A 26,029-nucleotide genomic window follows, 5' to 3' on the forward strand; every position below is an offset into this window, starting at 1 on the left:
TAGAAGATTGTAGTTTAGTTGGGCAGCATGGTCGGCACGGGCTTGGAGGGCCGAAGTGCCTGTTCCTGTGCTGTACATTTCTGTGTTCTTTGTTCTTTGTATTCATTCAACGCCTCTCCTATTTCTTCTGACTCCATGCACAAGTTCCCACTACTGTCCTTGACCGGCCCTACCCTCACCTTGGTCATTCTTTTATTTCTCACATAAGGAGAAAAAGCCTTGGGGTTTTCCTTGATCTGACCCGCCAAGGACGTCTCATGCCCCCTCCTAGCTTTCCTAAGCCCTTTTTTTAGCTCATTCCTTGCTACCTTGTAACCCTCAAGCGACCTAACTGAACCTTGTTTTCTCATCCTTACATATTCTTCCTTTTTCCACTTGACAAGACATTCAACGTCTTTTGTGAACCATGGTTCCCTCACACGGCCATTTCCTTCCTGCCTGACAGGGACATACCTATCAAGGACATGTAGTATTTGTTCCTTGAACAAGCTCCACTTTTCATTTGTTCCTTTCCCTGACAGTTTCTGTTCCCATCTTATGCTCCCTAATTCTTGCCTAATCGCATCATAATTACTCCTCCCCCAATTGTAAACCTTGCCCTGCTGTATGGCCCTATCCATCTCCATTGCAATAGTGAAAGACACTGAATTGTGGTCAGTATCCCCAAAGTGCTCTCCCACAAACAAATCTAACACTTGGCCCGGTTCATTACCCAGTACCAAATCCAATGTGGCCCCCTCCTCTTGTCAGCCTTGTGTCAGGAAACCCTCCTGCACACACTATACAAAAACTGCCCCATCCAAACTGTTCGACCTATAGAGGTTCCAATCAATATTTGGAAAGTTAAAGTCACCCATGACAACTACACTGAGACCTCCACACCTATCCATAATCTGTTTTACAATTTCTTCCTCCACATCTCTATTACTATTTGGGGGCCTATAGAAAACTCCTAACAATGTGACTGCTCCTTTCCTATTTCTAACTTCGGCCCATATTATCTCAGTAGGCAGATCCCCTTCGAACTGCCTTTCTGCAGCTGTTAACCTATCCTTGATTAACAATGCTACTCCTCCCCCTCTTTTACCATCTTCCCTACTCTTACTGAAACATCTATACCCCAGAACCTCCAACAACCATTCTTGTCCCTGTTCTAACCATGTCTCCGTCTCTTGGTAGAGACCACATAGATAGAGAAAAATGGCAATGAAGGCAATGGAACGCCTTATGAACCCCCAAGAATTCGAGGTCGCAGCGACCAGCAGAGTAGGACAGTGTCCCATATGGGAAAAAGAGATCAGAAAATATCTCAAAGGGAAAGGATGGCCCCTTTGGAGCGAATTCTGCACCAATCATGAAACAGGTCCCGGGAGTATAGGGTGGGAGAACCTGACAGAGATCCAGAAGAGCAGCTTAGGGAAAGCTTGCAAGCCAATGGCAATCGTGTCCTGCTTGGCACAATTGCGAGGCACAGAGGAGGTCGTGAGGATGCTCCTTAGAGAGATTGAAGAGAGAGACAATAGTAGTGAAGGAGGTGTGAACGGATATGAGAGAGAGAACAAGGAACTGAGAGAGCAGTTAGCGGCGAGGGACAAGGAGGTGGAGGATGCCAAGTCTTGTCTCGCCCATTTGAGCAGCTTTCAGTCCCAATATGACAAAGCCTACGAAGACACGCACCAACACGCGGTGTTGGTAAGACAGGAAAGCGAACAACAGGTCGATCAGTTGCAGAAACAGTGCAATGACTGAAAAGCAGCCCTACGAGCACTCCACACTTCCACAACGGAACAAAGGCAGAGCTCGGTAGATCACGCAAAGTGCCGGAAGCAAATTGCAGAATTGCAATCTCTGCTTTCTGTTCAAAATGGGTTTCAGAGCACGTTTGGACCCCAATTAGACGAGGAAAATGGCCCAGATTGGCAGGAGTTAAATGAGACTACCCACAGGTATGTACATGGGACATGTACACAGGAAAAACCCCAGAAACAAAAAGCACCCCAACCCCCGACTGCACAAGCAGAACACACCCCTATGAACCCTGTAACCACACATCGCAGGGCCACAGCAGAAGGAGACTCCGATTTCCTTCACACAACCCCGTTAACCATCACCAAATTAAGAGACGCGTGTGATAAAATAACACCGTTCCTACCTTCATTTCATTTCATTTCACATCGGACCCCCACCAGTTCTTTGCTAGAGTAAAACAGCAAGCGCCCATGTACGGCCTGGATGAAAAGGAGCAAGTGAAGCTCACAGTTTTAAACCTCGATCCTTCAGTCGTGGCAGCCCTTCCCGACCCACAGAATGTAGGAGGAGGCACACTACAAGAAATGCACACAGCGATCCTTGATGCGATCGGCTATAACAAAGGAACATAGAACATAGAATATTACAGCGCAGTACAGGCCCTTCGGCCCTCAATGTTGCGCCGACCTGTGAAACCACTCTAAAGCCCATCTACACTATTCCCTTATCGTCCATATGTCTATCCAATGACCATTTGAATGTCCTTAGTGTTGGCGAGTCCACTACTGTTGCAGGCAGGGCATTCCATGCCCCTACCACTCTCTGATAAAGAACCTACCTCTGACATCTGTCTTATATCTATCTCCCCTCAATTTAAAGTTATGTCCCCTCGTGCTAGACATCACCATCCGAGGAAAAAGGCTCTCACTGTCCACCATATCCAATCCTCTGATCATCTTGTATGCCTCAATTAAGTCACCTCTTAACCTTCTTCTCTAACGAAAACAGCCTCAAGTCCCTCAGCCTTTCCTCATAAGATCTTCCCTTCATACCAGGCAACATTCTGGTAAATCTCCTTTGCACCCTTTCCAATGCTTCCACATCCTTCCTAATGCGGCGACCAGAATTGCACGCAATACTCCAAATGTGGCCGCACCAGAGTGTTGTATAGCTGCAACATGACCTCATGGCTCCTAAACTCAATCCCTCTACCAATAAAAGCTAACACACCGTACGCTTTCTTAACAACCCTCTCAACCTGGGTGGCAACTTTCAGGGATCTATGTACATGGACACCGAGATCTCTCTGCTCATCCACACTGCCAAGAATCTTACCATTAGCCCAGTACTCTGTCTTCCTGTTATTACTTCCAAAATGAATCACCTCACACTTTTCTGCATTGAACTCCATTTGCCACCTCCCAGCCCAGCGCTGCAGCTTATCTATGTCCCTCTGTAACTTGTAACATCCTTCCGCACTGTCCACAGCTCCACCGACTTTAGTGTCATCTGCAAATTTACTCACCCATCCTTCTACGCCCTCCTCCAGGTCATTAATAAAAATGACAAACAGCAGTGGCCCCAAAACAGATCCTTGTGGTACACCACTAGTAACTGGACTCCAGTCTGAACATTTCCCATCAACCACCACCCTTTGTCTTCTTCCAGCGAGCCGATTTCTGATCCAAACTGCTAAATCACCCTGAATCCCATACCTCCGTATTTTCTGCAGTAGCCTACCATGGGGAACCTTATCAAACGCTTTACTGAAATCCATATACACGACATCAACTGCTTTACCCTCATCCACCTGTTTGGTCACCTTCTCAAAGAACTCAATAAGGTTTGTGAGGCACAACCAACCCTTCACAAAACCGTGTTGACTATCTCTCAGCAAATTATTCCTTTCCAGATGGTTATACATCCTATCTCTTATAAACTTTCCAAGATTTTTCCCACAACAGAAGTAAGGCTCACTGGTCTATAGTTACCGGGGTTATCTCTACTCCTCTTCTTGAGCAAGGGGACAAGATTTGCTATCCTCCAGTCTTCTGGCACTATTCCTGTAGACAAAGATCGAGGCCAAAGGCTCAGCAATCTCCTCCCTAGCTTCCCAGAGAATCCTAGGATAAATCTATAGGGTGGGAGAACCTGACAGAGATCCAGTAGAGCAGCTTAGGGAAAGCTTGCAAGCCGATGGCAATCGTGTCCTGCTTATCCCGTAGAAGGCTTAAACAAGTGTAGGCAAAAGAAAACAGAGCACCTCACAGCGTTTGCTGGATGCTTGTGGATACATTTCACGGCAGTATTCGGAGAGTGAGCCCGCGCCCATTTGTCCCCAGATAATATGGCCAAATGCACCCACATCCTAGTCTCTCATGCAACAGAGGCAGGATAGAGAGCTTACGCAAATTACGACCCCTCAGATGAGGCCCACAATGAGAAATGGGTTTTGAAAAGATTGTCACGCGCTTGGGAACAGTACATCCAAGGCAAAACCGCATTTGTTAAAACAGAGGAAGAACAGGCAGACATGCATCCAGTTAGGATGCACCAGAACCCCGCATGGGTAAATGAGGGCAGGATCAGCCCACAGCAACCCAAATCCCAGGAGTGTTACAATTGTGGTCAATTAGGACACTATGCACATGAGTGCAATGCGCCCCAGAAGCAGCAGAGAAACCAACAGACAGGCACCCTAAATAAGAATAGGGCAAAGCCTATCCACAGCGTTATCCGTTCTGAGAACGCAGATATGAACGGCACCGACTGACGATGTTCGGGCTCCCCAACTTGGGTCTGCGACATCCTTTGGGACAAGTCCAGTAGACCGGTAGTGGCAGGCTCAGTCCAGGGACACCCCATAGAATTTCTTTGGGACACAGAAGGGTCCCGCACCACGCTCAATTCCTCCACGATGTTTCAGCGAGACACATGGCCCACCACCGACACCATTACACTCAACGGTTTTACAGGCAATTTACAGCAGGGACACATCGCAGCCCCTGTAGCAATCCAAACAGGGAACATTAAAACAAAACATCCCGTAGTTCTGGTCGATCTACCCCAGACAGCCGAACACATCTTAGGAATTGACTTCATGAGCTCCCCGAACCTCTCATTTGATCCGGTAAATAAATGTGTGTGGAGAATGGCAAAGGCAGCACCAGCCCCCGCCATGCTCACAGTTGGAGAGTATGGAAATTGGATCAGCGCAGTAGGACACTTCTGGTTCGACCCTCGAGCCATTTGTCAGGACAAACAAGTTAGGGAAGTCCTGCAGCAACACAGAGCAGCATTTGCACAGCACAAGCACGACTGTGGCAAGATCGCTGGCTTGGTGAATATTACAGGTCCCGACCCCAGACCCCAAAAGCAATACGGTTTACCCAAGAAGCAGAGGGAGAAATCTCAAAAGTAATACAGTGTTTGCGTGATCAAGGCATACTCCAATCAGTAGCCTCCACGAATAACGCACCAATTTGGCCCGTCAGGAAACCCGATGGATCATGACGACTGACCATTGATTACCGGGAACTGAAGAAAGTAACCCCAGTAGCAGCCCCCACCATAGCCACAAGTCCCGAGACCATGCTCAAACAGGGACTACAGTCAAAAAAAATTTTGGTTTTGGACATTAGCAACTGCTTTTGGTCCATTCCATTGGCTAAAGCGTGCCAATACAAATTTGCATTCACATTCCAGGGACAGCAATTTACATGGACTTGTGGAAGCCTTCCACAAGGCTTCCACAACTCCCCCTCCATTTTCCACTGACAGCTGGCAAATGGATTAGCAAAATTTTCCCGACCCGATTGTCTGGTCCAATATGTAGATGATCTGCTACTACAGACGGACACAAAGGGAGAGCACATTTCAGTTCTCGCCGAATTATTAGGACTCCTACAACAAATTGGCTGCAAAGTCAACCCCAAGAAGGCCCAGATTTTACAGGAAAAGTGATTTATTTAGGAACAGTAATCACACATGGCAAATGCGAGATCGAGCAGAAAAGAATTGACTTGATTTCTGCAGCTTTAGCAAACCTACTCCAATAAAGAGTATGGCAGCCGGGAGAAGATGATGACGTAGAGTCTGACTCCCACCAAACAAATCCCTTTGCGACTCTGTTCGCTATTGAGCAATGAGGTGTCCAGATGATGGTAAAAAGGAACCGATGGAGAGTTACGGTGTCCTTTCTGATGGAACCTGCATCATGTTTGTTATATATATTTTTTGTTATTGTGAATGTTAAATGTTGTTTGTTAATTTAACGTTTTCATGGCCCCACGCCACCACTCTTTTAACGCCCACTGGCAGTTAATGGAACAAGTTTGTCCGCGGACAACCAATTATAGCTACTCTTCTGATTCGAAGGTAATCATAAGAGGCAGCACCCATGACGACCACAAATTTTTACCGTTCTTGCCGGTCGCTCAGGCAGTGGCGAAACGGTACGCTCGGGTAGAGGTCACCGTCTACCCGGGGATTCCACCCATTATTTTTTAAAAACATTAAAAAAAAAAAAAAATTTAGAATACCCAATTAATTTTTTCCATTTAAGGGGAAATTTTGCATGTTCAATCCATCTACCTCGCATATCTTTGGGTTGTGGGGGTGAAACCCACGCAAACACGGGGAGAATGTGTAAACGCCACACGGACAGTGACCCAGAGCCGGAATCGAACCTGGGACATCAACGCCGTGAGACTGCAGTGCTACCACTGCGCCACCGTGCTGCCCTTGGGATTCCACCCATTCTTACCCGCCGCCCATACGCACCCCATTTGGCTCTTTAAGTTCAAAACTCTTTTGTTTCTTTATGGCAACCCTTAGGTTGCTTCCAGATGCTAGTTACATCCTCAAACACTAGGATGGTAGATCACACAGGCTGCGAGATGGCTCGCACTGTGTCAGTATTTTTCTCAGATGCCTTGTCCCCAAATATTTGGTTGAAAAAAAAAATGAGGGAGTCACAAGTGGTGACCAATTATAATGGGTAATTGGCAATAAAGGACAGACAGACAGACGAGATCTTAAGCAAGATAATAATAGAAATTATGCTTGTGTCCATAGAACTCGGGAACCTCAGAAGAAGAAAAGAAGACAGAAAAAGAAGGAAAGGTGAAGATAACCATCAAGCTCTACAGTTGGATCTTAGCGTGATCCCTCCAGTTGCGCGCAGACGCTACCCCCCCCCGACCCCTACCACACGGGGCGTGAATGTTTCCCACCCCTGCCATACACTAAACCCCGAGATAGTTACCGATACACCGATCTGGTGTGACAAGTTCATCACCTGGTATTCCCTGTCCTATACTGTGGAAGCACTGTTAGTACTGGTGATACACTGCAGTGTCGTTCAGACCCTTAGACTCAGAAATGGCGGAGGAAAGCCTCCCGCACCCCGGTATACACGTTCAGATCTCCTACTTTCGGACTTCAACAAACCCCCCAACCCCTTTAGAACATAGAACATACAACATAGAACATTACAGCGCAGTACAGGCCCTTCAGCCCTCAATGTTGCGCTGACATGTGAAACCACTCTAAAGCCCATCTACACTATTCCCTTATCGTCCATATGTCTATCCAATGACCATTTAGAACATAGAACATAGAACATAGAACAATACAGCGCAGTACAGGCCCTTCGGCCCACGATGTTGCACCGAAACAAAAGCCATCTAACCTACACTATGCCATTATCATCCATATGTTTATCCAATAAACTTTTAAATGCCATCAATGTTGGCGAGTTCACTACTGTAGCAGGTAGGCCATTCCACGGCCTCACTACTCTTTGCGTAAAGAACCTACCTCTGACCTCTGTCCTATATCTATTACCCCTCAGTTTAAAGTTATGTCCCCTCGTGCCAGCCATATCCATCCGCGGGAGAAGGCTCTCACTGTCCACCCTATCCAACCCCCTGATCATTTTGTATGCCTCTATTAAGTCTCCTCTTAACCTTCTTCTCTCCAACGAAAACAACCTCAAGTCCATCAGCCTTTCCTCATAAGATTTTCCCTCCATACCAGGCAACATCCTGGTAAATCTCCTCTGCACCCGCTCCAAAGCCTCCACGTCCTTCCTATAATGCGGTGACCAGAACTGTACGCAATACTCCAAATGCGGCCGTACCAGAGTTCTGTACAGCTGCAACATGACCTCCTGACTCCGGAACTCAATCCCTCTACCAATAAAGGCCAACACTCCATAGGCCTTCTTCACAACCCTATCAACCTGGGTGGCAACTTTCAGGGATCTATGTACATGGACACCTCGATCCCTCTGCTCATCCACACTTTCAAGAACTTTACCATTAGCCAAATATTCCGCATTCCTGTTATTCCTTCCAAAGTGAATCACCTCACACTTCTCTACATTAAACACCATTTGCCACCTCTCAGCCCAGCTCTGCAGCTTATCTATATCCCTCTGTAACCTGCTACATCCTTCCACACTATCGACAACACCACCGACTTTAGTATCAACTGCAAATTTACTCACCCACCCTTCTGCGCCTTCCTCTAGGTCATTGATAAAAATGACAAACAGCAACGGCCCCAGAACAGATCCTTGTGGTACTCCACTTGTGACTGTACTCCATTCTGAACATATCCCATCAACCACCACCCTCTGTCTTCTTTCAGCTAGCCAATTTCTGATCCACATCTCTAAATCACCCTCAATCCCCAGCCTCCGTATTTTTTGCAATAGCCTACCGTGGGGACTGCCCTTAGTGTTGGTGAGTCCACTACTGTTGCAGGCAGGGCATTCCATGCCCTTACTACTTTCTGAGTAAAGAACCAACCTCTGACATCTGTCCTATATCTATCTCCCCTCAATTTAAAGGTATGTCCCCTCGTGCTAGACATCACCATCCGAGGGAAAAGGCTCTCACTGTCCCCTCTATCTAATCCTCTGATCATCTTGTATACCTCAATTAAGACACCTCTTAACCATCTTCTGTCTAACGAAAACAGCATCAAGTCCCTCAGCCTTTCATCATAAGATCTTCCCTCCATACCAGGCAACATTCTGGTAAATCTCCTCTGCACCCTTTCCAATGCTTCCACATCCTTCCTATAATGTGGCGACCAGAATTACACGCAATACTCCAAATGCGGCCGCACCAGAGTTTTGTACAGCTGCAACATGACCTCATGGCTCTGAAGCTCAATCCCTCTACCAATAAAAGCTAACACATAATAAACACATTTATAACATTTATAACATTTATAACATTTAAAACACATAATAAAAGCCTTCTTAACAACCCTCTCAACCTGGGTGCCAACCTTCAGGGATCTGTGTACATGGACACCGAGGTCTCTCTGCTCATCCGCACTGCCAAGAATCCTACCATTAACCCAGTACTCTGTCTTCCTGTTATTACTTCCAAAATAAATCACCTCACACTTTTCTGCATTAAACTCCATTTGCCACCTCTCAGCCCAGCGCTGCAGCTTATCTATGTCCCTCTGTAACTTGTAACAACCTTCCGCACTGTCCACAACTCCACCGACTTTAGTGTCATCTGCAAATTTACTCACCCATCCTTCTACGCCCTCCTCCAGGGCATTTATAAAAATGACAAACAGCAGTGGCCCCAAAACAGATCCTTGCGGTACACCACTAGTAACGAGTCCAGTCTGAACATTTCCCATCAACCACCACCCTTTGTCTTCTTCCAGCTAGCTAATGTCTGATCCAAACTGCAAAATCACCCTGAATCCCATGCCTCCGTATTTTCTGCAGTAGCCTACCATGGGGAACCTTATCAAACGCTTTACTGAAATCCATATACACCACATCAACTGCTTTACCCTCATCCAACTGTTTGGTCACCTTCTCAAAGTGAATTAAAGTACGTTCGGTTTTTCATGTGTGTTTGTTTTGTTTGAATAAAGAAATGTAAAACTCTGTGCTTGACTGCCAAGCCAGAGGCCTGTGTTGCTGCTATTGTACAGTTTAAAATGTTGTAAATTATTTTGATTGAGTGAGGTTAGTTTAGTTAGTGACAGTTAGAGGTTCCAGTTTTTTATTTTGTAATGCATGCCTGAATGTCATAGCGCCCCGTAGAATTTTATAATGATGTATGTACATAAAATAATTTAGGTAAAAGTTGCTATTCATAGGACAGAGCAGTGTAGAGCCTATGAAGTGCTTATGGGTGCCCGACTTAGGAGGAGAACGAAGACGACGTGGTAATTTGATCCTTCACGCTTCGCATTGAGGATCACAAGGAGGGAGTGTAGCCATCTGGGATGGCCACTTCCAAAATACAAAATGGACATTTGCAAAGATTGCACGGAAAAATGGAAAATGTTAATAAAGCAAGCAGGCACAGAGTCTTTCTGCATATTGGAGAAACAGCTCCCAGACGAGACTGAAACTGTAGGCTCATTAGCATATGGATGGCCCATCTCCGGGAACAAAGGAAGATACTTAAGGAACCGACCTGGCCCCAGACCTCGCAACATCAGTTCCCCAAACCGAATGCAGAAAACAAAGCAGGCCAACGGCCACCTAGGACACACCCAGACATCAGAGCACCCACCCCTTTATTGGTCAGGATCAATGCGAATGATCAAGAAATGGCCCAATTGATTGGGGCCAAGTTCAAGGCCCGCCTAACTCCCCAAACTTGTTTATTACCTCCACACCCCTTTTCCTACCTATGTCGTTGGTACCAATGTGCACCACGACTTCTGGCTGCTCCCCCTCCCCCTTAAGGATCCTGAAGACACGATCCGAGACATCCCTGGCCCTGGCACCCGGGAGGCAACATACCTTCCGGGAGTCTCGCTCGCGACCACAGAATCTCCTATCTATTCCCCTAACCATTGAATCTCCTACAACTATTGCTTTTCTATTCTCCCCCCTTCCCTTCTGAGCCCCAGAGCCAGACTCAGTGCCAGAGACCTGGCCGCTAGGGCCTTCCCCCGGTAGGTCATCCCCCCAACAGCATCCAAAACGGTATACTTGCTTTGAAGGGGAACGGCCACGAGGGATCCCTGCACTGTCTGCCTGTTTGTTTTTTTCCCCCTGACTGTAACCCAGCTATTCTTGTCCTGTACCTTGGGTGTGGTTACCTCCCTGTAACTCTTCTCAATCACCCCCTCTGCGTCCCGGATGATCCGAAGTTCATCCAGCTTCAGCTCCAGTTCCCTAACACGGTCTTTGAGGAGTTGAAGTTGGGTGCACTTCCTGCAGGTATAGTCAGTGGGGACTCCGGTGGTATCCCTCACCACCCACATCCTACAGGAGGAGCATGTAACTGGCCTAGCCTCCATCCCCTCTTACCTTACAGAATATAGCTGCTGTGTGGACTAACTAGATCTCCGCCCTCCGACTCTGCTCCCAGTCAGCTACACTTCCTGTAAACTCCTGGCTCTCTTCGCACTCTTTGCGGAAATGTCAGAAACAAAATGAAAGGAGCACCTTACTCCCTCCTCACCTAACTCCCTCGGTCACCAAACTCTCACTATCGCACTCAAATGCACCAAATTCAGCACTCCCTCGGTCACCAAACTCTCACTATCGCACTCAAATGCACCAAATTCAGCACTCCCTCGGTCACCAAACTCTCACTATCGCACTCAAAAAGCACCAAATTCAGCACTCAGTGCAAACAAAGCCTGCACTGTCGGGGATCACTTTTATACTGTGAATCTAGCCTCTGAAAAACTGGCCTAATCCAATTAACTAATTAACAAGCTCCAGCTGCAAGTGCCTAGAAGAAGAAGCCTGTTTAAAGCTGATTGAAAATTCACCTTCTTCTAAACCAAACAGCAACTTTTAAGTTAATTAACTAAATAAAAGAAAGACTAAACTTTAGATAAAAATGAAGCCTTATACTCCCTCGGTCACCAAACTCTCACTATCGCACTCAAAAAGCACCAAATTCAACACTCAGTGCAAAGCCTCAACCTCCCATGGTTGTTAGTAAAGCTGTGAGACACTTGAAAGATTGCATTGCAGCACTTGAATTAGTACCTCAAATTTGTTTTAAAAAACACAATGGGGGAGTCACACATGGTGACAATCATAAATGGCAATTGGAACTAAGAGAGAAAGGCTAATACACACAGATATTAACCAACGATAATGACATGACACTATGCTTGATTCCCTAGGATTACACGAAAACAGACACACCGCAGGATGAATCGAGGACACCTATTCCTCACATGGATAATCGCTGGACTTACTGGACTCCGAGCGGAAAACACCAAAGACTCTCCACAGCCCAGTAGCTTGTGGTATCAACCCCCAATGCAGGGGAATGCGAGGATGGAACCCTTTGGGTCAAGCCCAACAGAAGCATCCTATTTGGGTGTAATAACCAAAGAACCATGTATCGAAGGCCGAACGGGTCCACATCAGAATGTTACATCAGCACAATTGGGAAAGGAGATTTGTGGGAACTCACTAATGAAGGGTGCCCCAAAATTGGATGTTTAAAGAGAAGTACAGGGAACATATTTGGAATCAGACAAAATTGTCCCAGGGCACCCATTAAAGGTAACTTGGTAATACACATAATTAGAGTAGGACATAAGCCAGTCCCAAATGCCATGACACAACAGACCACTTCCAGTCAGGATACCACCCAGCAACTGTTAGATATCGAGACCGAAACACCCACCTGGTGGGAACACATTGCAAAATGGAACCCACTCTCATACATAGTAGATGCCCTCCTCCTGATTGCAATAATACACATAGTCATCCTCACACTCCGACTCCGTAAATGGAAGGCCTCCCGCCCCCCTATATACACAGTTCAAGCCCCCTTCTTTGGAATTCAATAAAGAATGTATTACTTACAATCAACTGTAACAACTGCTGCTAAAATGTGCCATTTGTGCCTCTGTAATGATGAAATAGGATAAGAAGGAATGTGGTGCTGCTGTTTTAAAATTTTATGTTGTAACTAAGTTTGTTATGTAGAAGCAGCAGCATGAGTGTAGTTTAGAATGTTTAGTTAGAAACCAACTGTTTTCTCTAAATTTAATTTAAAATGTTTTATATGAATCCAATTTTAGGAATGAAATAGCTATTAGTAGTGAATTGATTTAATGAATGTATGTAATAATGAATTAGGTAAGATTGTGCAATAACTTTCGGACAGAGCAGAGTAGGACCTTTATTGACCTAAAGGGTGACCAAACCAACAAGACAGATATGGGATCAATACTGTGATCCACCATGCTTCATGTTCAAGATTAAGAGGACGGAATGTAGCCATCTAATATGACCACCTGCAAAGGACCATGGGAATTGTGGTCAACGTAGACACAGACAAGTACACAGCCTCTGTGTATTACACAAAGAAGCCAGACCTGACCGAAACTTGCAACCATTAAAAGTCAATCACCATTTTCCCCAGGACAACAGAGTTTGAATCAAGGAACAGCAACAGTAGCAGATTAACCGGCGCCACTTCCCCATATTTGGAAAGGCCTACGTGCCTAGGACAATGATAGCTGGGACCCACCCAGCCACCGAGGTATCCGCCCCCTAATTGGCCAGGGTCAATGAGGATGATCGAAACCCTATCGATCCATTGGAACTGGAGATAGGACCACCCAAAAGGGCGCGAAAGAGAAGAAGGATAAGAAGCGAGGGATCGGCCTCTTTTGGACAGGCCTGTGTGCGACCAATTGCAGTATATTAACCAGCCAAGTTCAAGGATCCGCGATCGCTACCTGAAGGACGAGCCCAGCCGAGACGAACCTGAAGACTTCCAACCGACCCACGTGGACACAGATAAAAGCCTTATCTCCCGCACAGAGCCGGTCATCACAAAGTTAAGTAAAGGTCATCTCAGTTATTAGGTTTAATTTAGTGCGTAGCAGCGTGAATCATTGCATATAGATTATTTGTTAATAAACTGTCTTTTGGACTAATATACTGGTTGTGTGGTCATTCGGTCAATGTAAGAAACAGCTTGTTTTTCACATAGAGATAAAGAAGTCAATACCACCTAGACTGCACGTTTTTTATGTGTGGGGCCGAAACCCACGAAAACACGGGGGAGAATATGCAAACTCCACACGGATAGTGACCCAGAGTCTTTATTGAACCTGGGACCTCAGCGCCGTGAGGCAGCAGTGCTAACCACTGCGCCACCATGCTGCCCTGGCAGACAGGATTAAGGAGAATCCCAAGGCAGTTTATATGTATATTCGGAACAAGAGGGTAGCTAAAGAAAGAGTTAGTCCACTCGAGGACAAAAGAGGAAAATTATGTGTAGAACCAAAGGAAGTAGGTGAAATCCTAAATGAGTATTTTGCATCGGTATTCACAAAGAAGAGGGACATGTTGATTGGTGTCTCAGAGGGATGGGTTAATACTTTAGAACAGGTCGTTATTACGAGGGAGGAAGTGTTTGGTGTGTTAAAAAGCATTAAGAGAGGCAAATCCCTATGGCCAGATGGCATCTATCCCAGATTACTGAGGGAGACAAGAGAAGAAATCACTGGGCCTCTAACAGAAACCTTTGTTTCCTTGTCGGCCACAGGTGAGATCCCAGAGAATAGGAGGATAGCCAGTATTTTCTCATTATTTAAGAAGAGTAGCAAGGATAACCCGGGTAATTATAGCTTAATCAGCTAGACGTCAGTGCTGGTGAAATTGCTGGAAAAGATTATCAGAGATAGGGGGCTGGATTCTCCGATTCTGGTTCTATGTCCCCACACTGGTGTGGGAACGGCGGCCAGAAGAATTGATGCAAAATGGCCTCCGATTCCCCGTTTTGCTGGGGGCTAGCAGGATGGCAGCATTGAGCACCCGGCTCTAGCTGATATGCCCTGGGGAATTGCTGGGTCAGTGGCCATGCATGTGCATGGCGGCAGTCTCCAGTGGCCACGCAGTGCTTCATGGCAGAGACTGCTCGCGGACCCAGGGAGGGGAAGGGGGAGGGGGGGAAGGAGGGGGGGAGGGGGGGGAGGGAGGGGGGGGAGGGAGGGGGAGGGAGAGGGGGGGAGAGGGGGGAGTGGGAGGGAGGGGGAGGGGGGAGGGAGGGGGGGAAGGGAGGGGGGGAGGGAGGGGGGAGGGAGGGGGGAGAGGGGGAGGGAGGAGGGGAGAGGGGGAGGGGGGAAGGGGGAGAGGGGGAGGGGGGGGAAGGGGGGAGGGGGGGAGCTTCATAAACACCCATTGGATTCCGCAAAACTGGAAGAAGAACCGATCGATGCCGCGTTCGAACCAAACGAGGCCGCGGCATCAGCAATCTGAGTTGGAGGCCCCAAGTTACCGGCGGCCATTTTTATGGGGGCAATGTGCAGCGGGGCATGCTCGGTCATTCTGTTCCAGGCTGCAGGAGGAAACAATGTTGTGAATTTCGATCTGGACTGACTAATAACTCAAACCATCAGAAATCTTTGACCCTTCTCAATTTCTATGGTTCCTTTCTTGACAGGTTATTAGAAGAGCAGAATTTAAAGGCAGAAAACTAAAACCAAACAGCAGATTCACCAACCTGACAGATTCACTCGATTCATCAGAACCTGAATGTAAGTGTCTGTGGAAAAAGATCCAAACATCTGTGTGACTGGAAATAGTGAAGAACAATGTCATGGAGGGATTTGAAAGAAAGATGAGAGTTTTAAATTGAGTTTAACCAGGAGCCCGTGTAGGTCAGTGAGGACTGGATGATGGGCGAGTGAATGGGACTCCATGCAAAGATGTTAGGCAGCAGAGATTTGGTTAAATGGTAAGATGATGACCTTGTTATATTACTGGACTAATTCAAAGTCGTTCATATCCCACCATGATAGCTGGTGGAATTTAAATTCAATTAATACATTTAATTTAAAAACTCTGGAATTAAAAGCTAGCTTCAGTAATGATAATCATGCAATTATTTTAATTTTCATAAAAACTGTCCAGGTTCGCTAATGCCATTTAGGGAAGGAAATCTGGCATCCTTTCCTGTTTTGGCCAACACATCACTCCAAACCCACAGTGATGTGATTGACTCTTAACTGTTCTCAAAGGTTGAGCACCAGATGTTTGCCTTGCTCGTCACGCCCTCACCTCATGAACAAATAAAAAGTAACCTTAACTTTCTGAAGGATTGAATATGGGCAGACAGTCAGGCACTGTAGGGATTCTATGGAGTGTTAGAATTGTCAAGTCTAGAGGTAATAAATAGATGGATGAGAGTTTCAGAAATATGAACTGAGACGGGCAAAGTGGAGCGACGTCACTGAGGTGAAAATAGGTGGCCTTGGAAATGGCATAGAATAAGTGGTATATCAGTATTAGATGGCAGGGCGGCATGTGCCTTGGAGGGGAAGTGATGCTGTTCAAATCAACCTAATAACCAGGTCCCTATAGGGGGTGGAGTTTTATTTATTTTTAATTTAGAATACCCAATTATTTTTCTCCAATTAAGGGGCAATTTAGCATGGCCAATCCAACTAACCTGCACACCTTTGGGTTGTGGGGGTGAAACCCACACAGACATGGGGAGAATGTGCAAACTCCACACAGACAGTGATCTGGAGCCGGGATTGAACCCGGGTCCTCAGCGCTGTGAGGCAGTAGTGCTAACCTTGCCGCCCGGGGGTGGAATTCTAGAGTTGGGGAGATTCTCGCTATCAAAATTCTGGTGAAGTTGTAGGTATCTAAAATCCCTCTCCTTCCGTCCCTGCGATTTCCTCAAGTCTCACTCCTCCTGTAGAGTCTTGTGTAGGCGGCAGACTGGGTGACCATTTTCCTTGCCTGAAGAACATTATTGAACCAGATGAATAGATACAACATTCCAACAGCTTTTATACTCACTTTTTCCTCATATATTGTGACCTGAAAAACATCAGATTTTGAACATAGAAGGAAAAAAACGCCTTCCCAATGGGGAGAAGATGTGCAATTGATCTGCATAAGGTGTTTGAGGGAGATTCTGTTAAATTTTTTAGTGCGATGTTGATAAATAAAATTAACCGTTTGCTGCTCCCACATCGCTTTCTCTTTCCTACCTCAGAAACCACAGACCTGTGTAGGCCCAGACTGGGTGGTCAGTTCCCTTCTCTGAAAGATATTAGTGAACCTGCAGGATGTTTGAGGTGAGGGATGCAGTTAGTGTCCCTGCTGATTTTACCTGCAGGAAGTGCTGCCATCTCCAGCTCCTCCAAGACCGAGTTAGGGAACTGGAGCTGGAGTTGGAAGAACTTTGGATCATTCGGGAGGCAGAAGGGGTCATAGATAGCAGCTTCAGGGAATTAGTTACACCAAAGATTGGAGATAGGTGGGTAACTGTAAGAGGGACTGGGAAAAAGCAGTCAGTGCAGGGATCCCCTGCGGTCGTTCCCCTGAGAAACAAGTATACCTCTTTGGATACTTGTGGGGGGGGGGGACTTACCAGAGGTAAGCCATGGGGCACGGGCCTCTGGCACGGAGTCTGTCCCTGTTGCTCAGAAGGGAAGGGGGGAGAGGAGCAGAGCATTAGTAATTGGGGACTCTATAGTCAGGGGCACAGATAGGAGATTTTGTGGGAGCGTGAGAGACTCACGTTTGGTATGTTGCCTCCCAGGTGCAAGGGTACGTGATGTCTCGGATCATCGTGTTTTCCGGGTCCTTAGGGGGGAGGGGGAGCAGCCCCAAGTCGTGGTCCACATTGGCACTAACGACATAGGTAGGAAAGGGGACAAGGATGTTAGACAGGCTTTCAGGGAGCTAGGATGGAAGCTCAGAACTAGAACAAACAGAGTTGTTATCTCTGGGTTGTTGCCTGTGCCCCGTGATAGTGAGATGAGGAATAGGGAGAGAGAGCATTTAAACACGTGGCTACAGGGATGATGCAGGCGGGAGGGATTCAGATTTCTGGATAACTGGGGCTCTTTCTGGGGAAGGTGGGACCTCTACAGACAGGATGGTCTACATCTGAACCTGAGGGGCACAAATATCCTGGGGGGGAGATTTGTTAGTGCTCTTTGGGGGGGGTTTAAACTAATGCAGCAGGGGCATGGGAACCTGGATTGTAGTTTTAGGGTGAGGGAGAATGAGTGTATAGAGGTCAGGAGCACAGATTTGACGTCGCAGGAGGGGGCCAGTGTTCAGGTAGGTGGTTTGAAGTGTGTCTACTTCAATGCCGGGAGTATACGAAACAAGGTAGGGGAACTGGCAGCATGGGTTGGTACCTGGGACTTCGATGTTGTGGCCATTTCGGAGACATGGATAGAGCAGGGACAGGAATGGATGTTGCAGGTTCCGGGGTTTAGGTGTTTTAGTAGGCTCAGAGAAGGAGGCAAAAGAGGGGGAGGTGTGGCGCTGCTAGTCAAGAGCAGTATTACGGTGGCGGAGAGGATGCTAGATGGAGACTCTTCTTCCGAGGTAGTATGGGCTGAAGTTAGAAACAGGAAAGGAGAGGTCACCCTGTTGGGAGTTTTTTATAGGCCTCCTAATAGTTCTAGGGATGTAGAGGAAAGGATGGCAAAGATGATTCTGGATCTGAGCGAAAGTAACAGGGTAGTTATTATGGGAGACTTTAACTTTCCAAATATTGACTGGAAAAGATATAGTTCGAGTACAATAGATGGGTCGTTTTTTGTACAGTGTGTGCAGGAGGGTTTCCTGAAACAATATGTTGACAGGCCAACAAGAGGCGAGGCCACGTTGGATTTGGTTTTGGGTAATGAACCAGGCCAGGTGTTGGATTTGGAGGTAGGAGAGCACTTTGGGAACAGTGACCACAATTCGGTGACGTTTACGTTAATGATGGAAAGGGATAAGTATACACCGCAGGGCAAGAGTTATAGCTGGGGGAAGGGCAATTATGATGCCATTAGACGTGACTTGGGGGGGGATAAGGTGGAGAAGTAGGCTGCAAGTGTTGGGCACACTGGATAAGTGGGGCTTGTTCAAGGATCAGCTACTGCGTGTTCTTGATAAGTATGTACCGGTCAGGCAGGGAGGAAGGCGTTGAGCGAGGGAACCGTAGTTTACCAAGGAAGTGGAATCTCTTGTTAAGAGGAAGAAGGAGGCCTATGTGAAGATGAAGTGTGAAGTTTCGGTTGGGGCGATGGATAGTTACAAGGTAGCGAGGAAGGATCTAAAGAGAGAGCTAAGACGAGCAAGGAGGGGACATGAGAAGTATTTGGCAGGAAGGATCAAGGAAAACCCAAAAGCTTTCTATAGGTATGTCAGGAATAAGCGAATGACTAGGGAAAGAGTAGGACCAGTCAAGGACAGGGATGGGAAATTGTGTGTGGAGTCTGAAGAGATAGGCGAGATACTAAATGAATATTTTTCGTCAGTATTCACTCAGGAAAAAGATAATGTTGTGGAGGAGAATGCTGAGCCCCAGGCTAATAGAATAGATGGCATTGAGGTACGTAGGGAGGAGGTGTTGGCAATTCTGGACAGGCTGAAAATAGATAAGTCCCCGGGTCCTGATGGGATTTATCCTAGGATTCTCTGGGAGGCCAGGGAAGAGATTGCTGGACCTTTGGCTTTGATTTTTATGTCATCATTGGCTACAGGAATAGTGCCAGAGGACTGGAGGACAGCAAATGTGGTCCCTTTGTTCAAAAAGGGGAGCAGAGACAACCCCGGCAACTGTAGACCGGTGAGCCTCACGCCTTGGAGGGGATTATAAGAGACAAGATTTATAATCATCTAGATAGGAATAATATGATCAGGGATAGTCAGCATGGCTTTGTGAAGGGTAGGTCATGCCTCACAAACCTTTATTGAGTTCTTTAAGAAGGTGACTGAACAGGTAGACGAGGGTAGAGCAGTTGATGTGGTGTATATGGATTTCAGCAAAGTGTTTGATAATGTTCCCCACGGTAGGCTATTGCAAAAAATACGGAGGCTGGGGATTGAGGGTGATTTAGAGATGTGGATCAGAAATTGGCTAGCTGAAAGAAGACAGAGGGTGGTGGTTGATGGGAAATGTTCAGAATGGAGTACAGTCACAAGTGGAGTACCGCAAGGATCTGTTCTGGGGCCGTTGCTGTTTGTCATCTTTATCAATGACCTAGAGGAAGGCGCAGAAGGGTGGGTGAGTAAATTTGCAGACGATACTAAAGTCGGTGGTGTTGTCGATAGTGTGGAAGGATGTAGCAGGATACAGAGGGATATAGATAAGCTGCAGAGCTGGGCTGAGAGGTGGCAAATGGAGTTTAATGTAGAGAAGTGTGAGGTGATTCACTTTGGAAGGAATAACAGGAATGCGGAATATTTGGCTAATGGTAAAGTTCTTGAAAGTGTGGATGAGCAGAGGGATCTAGGTGTCCATGTACATAGATCCCTGAAAGTTGCCACCCAGGTTGATAGGGTTGTGAAGAAGGCCTGTGGAGTGATGGCCTTTATTGGTAGAGGGATTGAGTTCCGGAGTCGGGAGGTCATGTTGCAGCTGTACAGAACTCTGGTACGGCCGCATTTGGAGTATTGCGTACAGTTCTGGTCACCGCGTTATAGGAAGGACGTGGAGGCTTTGGAGCGGGTGCAGAGGAGATTTACCAGGATGTTGCCTGGTATGGAGGGAAAATCTTATGAGGAAAGGCTGATGGACTTGAGGTTGTTTTCGTTGGAGAGAAGAAGGTTAAGAGGAGACTTAATAGAGGCATACAAAATGATCAGGGGGTTGGATAGGGTGGACAGTGAGAGCCTTCTCCCATGGATGGATATGGCTGGCACGAGGGGACATAACTTTAAACTGAGGGGTAATAGATATAGGACAGAGGTCAGAGGTAGGTTCTTTACGCAAAGAGTAGTGAGGCCGTGGAATGCCCTACCTGCTACAGTAGTGAACTCGCCAACATTGAGGGCATTTAAAAGTTTATTGGATAAACATATGGATGATAATGGCATAGTGTAGGTTAGATGGCTTTTGTTTCGGTGCAACATCGTGGGCCGAAGGGCCTGTACTGCGCTGTATTGTTCTATGTTCTATGTTCTATGAACCAGTTGGGGTTTTACAACAATCCAGCAGCTCTCATGGTCATGTTTTCCGAGCGCCAGACCCTCAAATTACAAGATTCATTCAGCTCAATTTCACAACCTATTTTTGTGGGTTCTCTCACTCCCTTTTTTCTGTTTTACATCAATTTCTCAGGATATTAGAAGGGGAGGATTTGCAGTCGGGAAACTGAAACCAAACATCACATCGAGATTTGATAGAGTAGCCCGATTATCGTAACCTGAATATCACGGATTTTAAATATGGAAGGAAAAAGCATTGTTCACAGTGGGGAGAAACCATGGAAATGTGGAAACTGTGAAGAGGGATTCAGTATTCCATCAGAGCTCGAAGATCATCGATGCACTCACACTGCGGAGAGGCCATTCAGTTGCTCCAAGTGTGGTAAGAAATTTACTCAGTCATCCATCCTGCTGACACACCAGCGAGTTCACACTGACGAGAGACCTTTTAAATGTCAAGACTGTGGGAAGTATTTTTAAAGTTCTGGGAATCTGATGTCCCATCAGCAGGTTCACACTGATGAGAGGCCGTTTCAATGCCCAGACTGCAGAAAGTGTTTTAAAAGTTCACAGGAACTGATTCGCCATCAACGTGTTCACACTGACGAGAGACCATTCAGGTGCTCTCACTGTGGTACTGGGTTCAGACACTCTTTTCATCTCATTGTACACCAGCAGGTTCACACTGGAGAGAGACTAAAATCCACCTGTTCCGAGATTGGAAAGGGATTCACTCTGTCATCCAGCCTGTTGACACACCAGCGAGTTCACACTGGGGAGAGACTGTTCACCTGCTCCAAGTGTGGAAACTGTTTCACTAACTCATCGCATCTGTTGAGACACCAGCGACTTCATGATGGAGAGCGACCGTTCACCTGCCCCGAGTGTGGGAAGGGATTCATTCAGACATCTGACTTGCTGATACATCAACGAGTTCACACTGGGGAGAGGCCATTCACCTGCTCTGACTGTGGGAAGGGATTCACCCGGTCAACTGACCTGCTGATACACCAGCGAATTCACACTGGGGAGAAGCCGTTCACCTGCTCCGAGTGTGGGAAGGGATTCACTCGGTCATCTGACTTGGGGACACACCAGCGAGTTCACACGAGGGAGAGGCCATTTACGTGCACCACATGTGGGAAGGGATTCACTCAATCATCCAACCTGCTGACACACCAGCGGGTTCACACTGGGGAGAGACCATTCAACTGCTCAACCTGTGGGAAGGGATTCACTACCTTATCTCACCTGCTGAGACACCATCGAGTTCACAAGAAACTACAGTGATTGGAATTTGGTGTTAATAGCATCCATAACTGAAAGATGTTCATTCAGTTCTTTTTATACTGATATGAATAAACTCCAACCCAGTATTCGGGCTAATATTCTGGATAAATGACAAATACGTAAACTTTGCATAAATAATTTTTAATATCTCTAACACAAGTTAGTTCCTTTTGAAGGGCCCTCCCTCTCTGTTTCCTCCATCCTCGCCTCCAACAACAAGTGTGAGGAGCTCATGGAGCTTCTTTGTCACTAAGATTGAGACAATCCGATCAGCTGCCTCTGCTGTTTCCCGCCCTTCCATTAGCCCACCGGGACAAACTGTCTCTGAAGCTCCCCCTTTGTCTGAGCACGGAACGTTCTTCAGTTCCTCTCCATGCCTTCTCATCTTGTCCATGAGACCTCCTGCTCCATTGACCCTAGTCTCACTAAACTGCTGATCACCCAACTTCCCCATGTTCACTGATATTGTTAATGATTCTCGCTCCCGGGTACTGTCCCTCTCCTATACATCACTCTTTCTGCATAAAAGCAAAACCTTGACTCCACCATCCATGCAACCGTCCCGTCGCCAGCCCTCCTTCCCTCTCCACAATCCTTGAATGTGTTGTCACCTTCCAAATCTGTGCCGATCTTGCCCAGAACTCCTTGAATCTCTCCAATCAGGTCTGTGCCCTGTCACTGTACTGAATTAGTTCGTATTAAATCCACCAATGAAATCCTCTGTGAGTGTGACAAAGGTAAACTATCTCTTCATGTCCTTCTCCAGCTGTCTGCAGCATTTGACAAGGTTGACCACCCCATTCTGCTCCGTCACCTCTCCAGTCACCTAGCTGGGTGGGGCTGCTCAAACCCGGTTCCATTCTTCTTTATGTAATCATAGCCAGAGAATCACTTGTAATGTTTCTCGTCCCACTCCCACAGTTACCTCTGGTGATCCCAAGGGTCTATCCTTGACACCCCCTCCAATTTCTCATCAGCTGCTCCTCAACTTCACCATCAGTGAAAGAGATCTACCATGCGGATCTAGTGGCACTTGCGAACACTAAAACTCAGTAGAAATTTGAATTAAAACTTCTCGGGTGCAAATAAGAATCATTTATTGCCTCTGATTACAATTGAGAATCACTTAAATCTTATTCTCTAATAAGTCCGGCTAGCAAATAGGACTTAAAGAGAAGCAACTTGTACACAATTTAACTTGTAAAATAATACAGAAATGGTTTCATGCTTACGGCAAACAGCTTGCATTTACTTCAAGAGTTAGAGTGGAAAAGTGAAAGTATAGAGATAGAGAATAGTTTAGATCAAAGTATAGAATGATCCAGATAAAAATGGCCATAAGGACCCACACGGTTATACTAAATCATATCAGTCTTTAGCCATCTATCTACACCCCTGTGTAATCCTAATTGGTTTGGGTTAGAATCAAATGAGTTTGATTTTCATAGAATTTCATAGAATTTACAGTGCAGAAGGAGGCCATTCGGCTCATCGAGTCTGCACCGGCTCTTTGAAAGAGCCCCCTACCCAAGCCCACACCTCCACCCTATCCCCATAACCCAGTAACCCCACCCAACACTAAGGGCAATTTTAGACACAAAGGGCAATTTAGCATAGCCAATCCACCTAACCTGCACATCTTTGGACTGTGGGAGGAAACCGGAGCACCCGGAGGAAACACACGCACACATGGGGAGAACGTGCAGACTCCGCACAGACAGTGACCCAAGCCGGGAATCGAACCTGGGACCTTGGAGCTGTGAAGCAATTGTGCTAACCACCATGCTACCATGCTGCCATTTGACGGTTAGCTGTCAATCTTCAATGTGCAACATTGGCTTTAATTTTCATGTCTTGGTAGAAAGTTAGAGGGATGGCAGGGAAGGGAGTGCAATGTTCCTCCTGCAGGATGTTTGAGGTGAGGGATGCCGTTAGTGTCCCTGCTGATTTTACCTGCAGGAAGTGCTGCCATCTCCAGCTCCTCCAAGACCGAGTTAGGGAACTGGAGTTGGAAGAACTTCGGATCATTCGGGAGGCAGAGGGGGGTCATAGATAGCAGCTTCAGGGAATTAGTTACACCAAAGATTGGAGATAGATGGGTAACTGTAAGAGGGACTGGGAAGAAGCAGTCAGTGCAGGGATCCCCTGCGGTCGTTCCCCTGAGAAACAAGTATACCGCTTTGGATACTTGTGGGGGGGATGACTTACCAGGGGTGAGCCATGGGGTACGGGCCTCTGGCACGGAGTCTGTCCCTGTTGCTCAGAAGGGAAGGGGGGAGAGGTGCAGAGCATTAGTAATTGGGGACTCGATAGTCAGGGGCACAGATAGGAGATTTTGTGGGAGCGTGAGAGACTCACGTTTGGTATGTTGCCTCCCAGGTGCAAGGGTACGTGATGTCTCGGATCGTGTTTTCCGGGTCCTTAGGGGGAGGGGGAGCAGCCCCAAGTCGTGGTCCACATTGGCACGAACGACATAGGTAGGAAAGGACACAAGGATGTCAGGCAGGCTTTCAGGGAGCTAGGATGGAAGCTCAGAACTAGAACAAATAGAGTTATTATCTCTGGGTTGTTGCCCGTGCCACGTGATAGTGAGATGAGGAATAGGGAGAGAGAGCAATTAAACACGTGGCTACAGGGATGATGCAGGCGGGAGGGATTCAGATTTCTGGATAACTGGGGCTCTTTCTGGGGAAGGTGGGACCTCTACAGACAGGATGGTCTACATCTGAACCTGAGGGGCACAAATATCCTGGGGGGGAGATTTGTTAGTGCTCTTTGGGGGGGTTTAAACTAATGCAGCAGGGGCATGGGAACATGGATTGTAGTTTTAGGGTAAGGGAGAATGTGAGTATAGAGGTCAGGAGCACAGATTTGACGTCGCAGGAGGGGGCCAATGTTCAGGTAGGTGGTTTGAAGTGTGTCTACTTCAATGCCAGGAGTATACGAAATAAGGTAGGGGAACTGGCAGCATGGGTTGGTACCTGGGACTTTGATGTTGTGGCCATTTCGGAGACATGGATAGAGGAGGGACAGGAATGGATGTTGCAGGTTCCGGGGTTTAGGTGTTTTAGTAAGCTCAGAGAAGGAGGCAAAAGAGGGGGAGGTGTGGCGCTGCTAGTCAAGAGCAGTATTACGGTGGCGGAGAGGATGCTAGATGGGGACTCATCTTCCGAGGTAGTATGGGCTGAGGTTAGAAACATGAAAGGAGAGGTCACACTGTTGGGAGTCTTCATTAGGCCTCCAAATAGTTCTAGGGATGTAGAGGAAAGGATGGCGAGGATGATCCTGGATAAGAGCGAAAGTAACAGTGTAGTTATTATGGGAGACTTTAACTTTCCAAATATTGACTGGAAAAGATATAGTTCGAGTACATTAGATGGGTCATTTTTTGTACAGTGTGTGCAGGAGGGTTTCCTGACACAATATGTTGACAGGCCAACAAGAGGCGAGGCCACGTTGGATTTGGTTTTGGGTAATGAACCAGGCCAGGTGTTGGATTTGGAGGTAGGAGAGCAGTTTTGGGACAGTGACCACAATTCGGTGACGTTTACGTTAATGATGGAAAGGGATAAGTATACACCGCAGGACAAGAGTTATAGCTGGGGAAGGGCAATTATGATGCCATTAGACGTGACTTGGGGGGGGGGATAAGGTGGAGAGGTAGGCTGCAAGTGTTGGGCACACTGGATAAGTGGAGCTTGTTCAAGGATCAGCTACTGCGTGTTCTTGATCAGTATGTACCGGTCAGGCAGGGAGGAAGGCGTCGAGCGAGGGAACCGTGGTTTACCAAGGAAGTGGAATCTCTTGTTAAGAGGAAGAAGGAGGCCTATGTGAAGATGAGGTGTGAAGTTTCAGTTGGGGCGATGGATAGTTACAAGGTAGCGAGGAAGGATCTAAAGAGAGAGCTAAGACGAGCAAGGAGGGGACATGAGAAGTATTTGGCAGGTAGGATCAAGGAAAACCCAAAAGCTTTCTATAGGTATGTCAGGAATAAGCGAATGACTAGGGAAAGAGTAGGACCAGTCAAGGACAGGGATGGGAAGTTGTGTG

The 26,029-nt window shown here is 46.9% G+C and overlaps 2 protein-coding genes across 2 annotated transcripts in view; one reads left to right on the plus strand and one right to left on the minus strand.

The window, feature by feature from the left end:
- LOC140418094 (uncharacterized) overlaps positions 1–26,029 on the minus strand; it is a 267,483-nt gene that overhangs the window by 63,135 nt on the left and 178,319 nt on the right. The gene's annotated exons all lie outside the window — the stretch shown is intronic.
- The window catches only part of LOC140422566 (uncharacterized), a 68,402-nt gene continuing 63,302 nt past the window's right edge, over positions 20,930–26,029 (plus strand). Inside the window, 1 exon segment of the mRNA XM_072507578.1 lies at positions 20,930–21,963. Coding sequence (XP_072363679.1) covers positions 20,930–21,963 — 1,034 coding nt within the window.

The sequence above is a fragment of the Scyliorhinus torazame genome, chromosome 5 (assembly GCF_047496885.1).
Source record: "Scyliorhinus torazame isolate Kashiwa2021f chromosome 5, sScyTor2.1, whole genome shotgun sequence".
NCBI classification, from domain to species: Eukaryota; Metazoa; Chordata; class Chondrichthyes; order Carcharhiniformes; family Scyliorhinidae; genus Scyliorhinus; species Scyliorhinus torazame.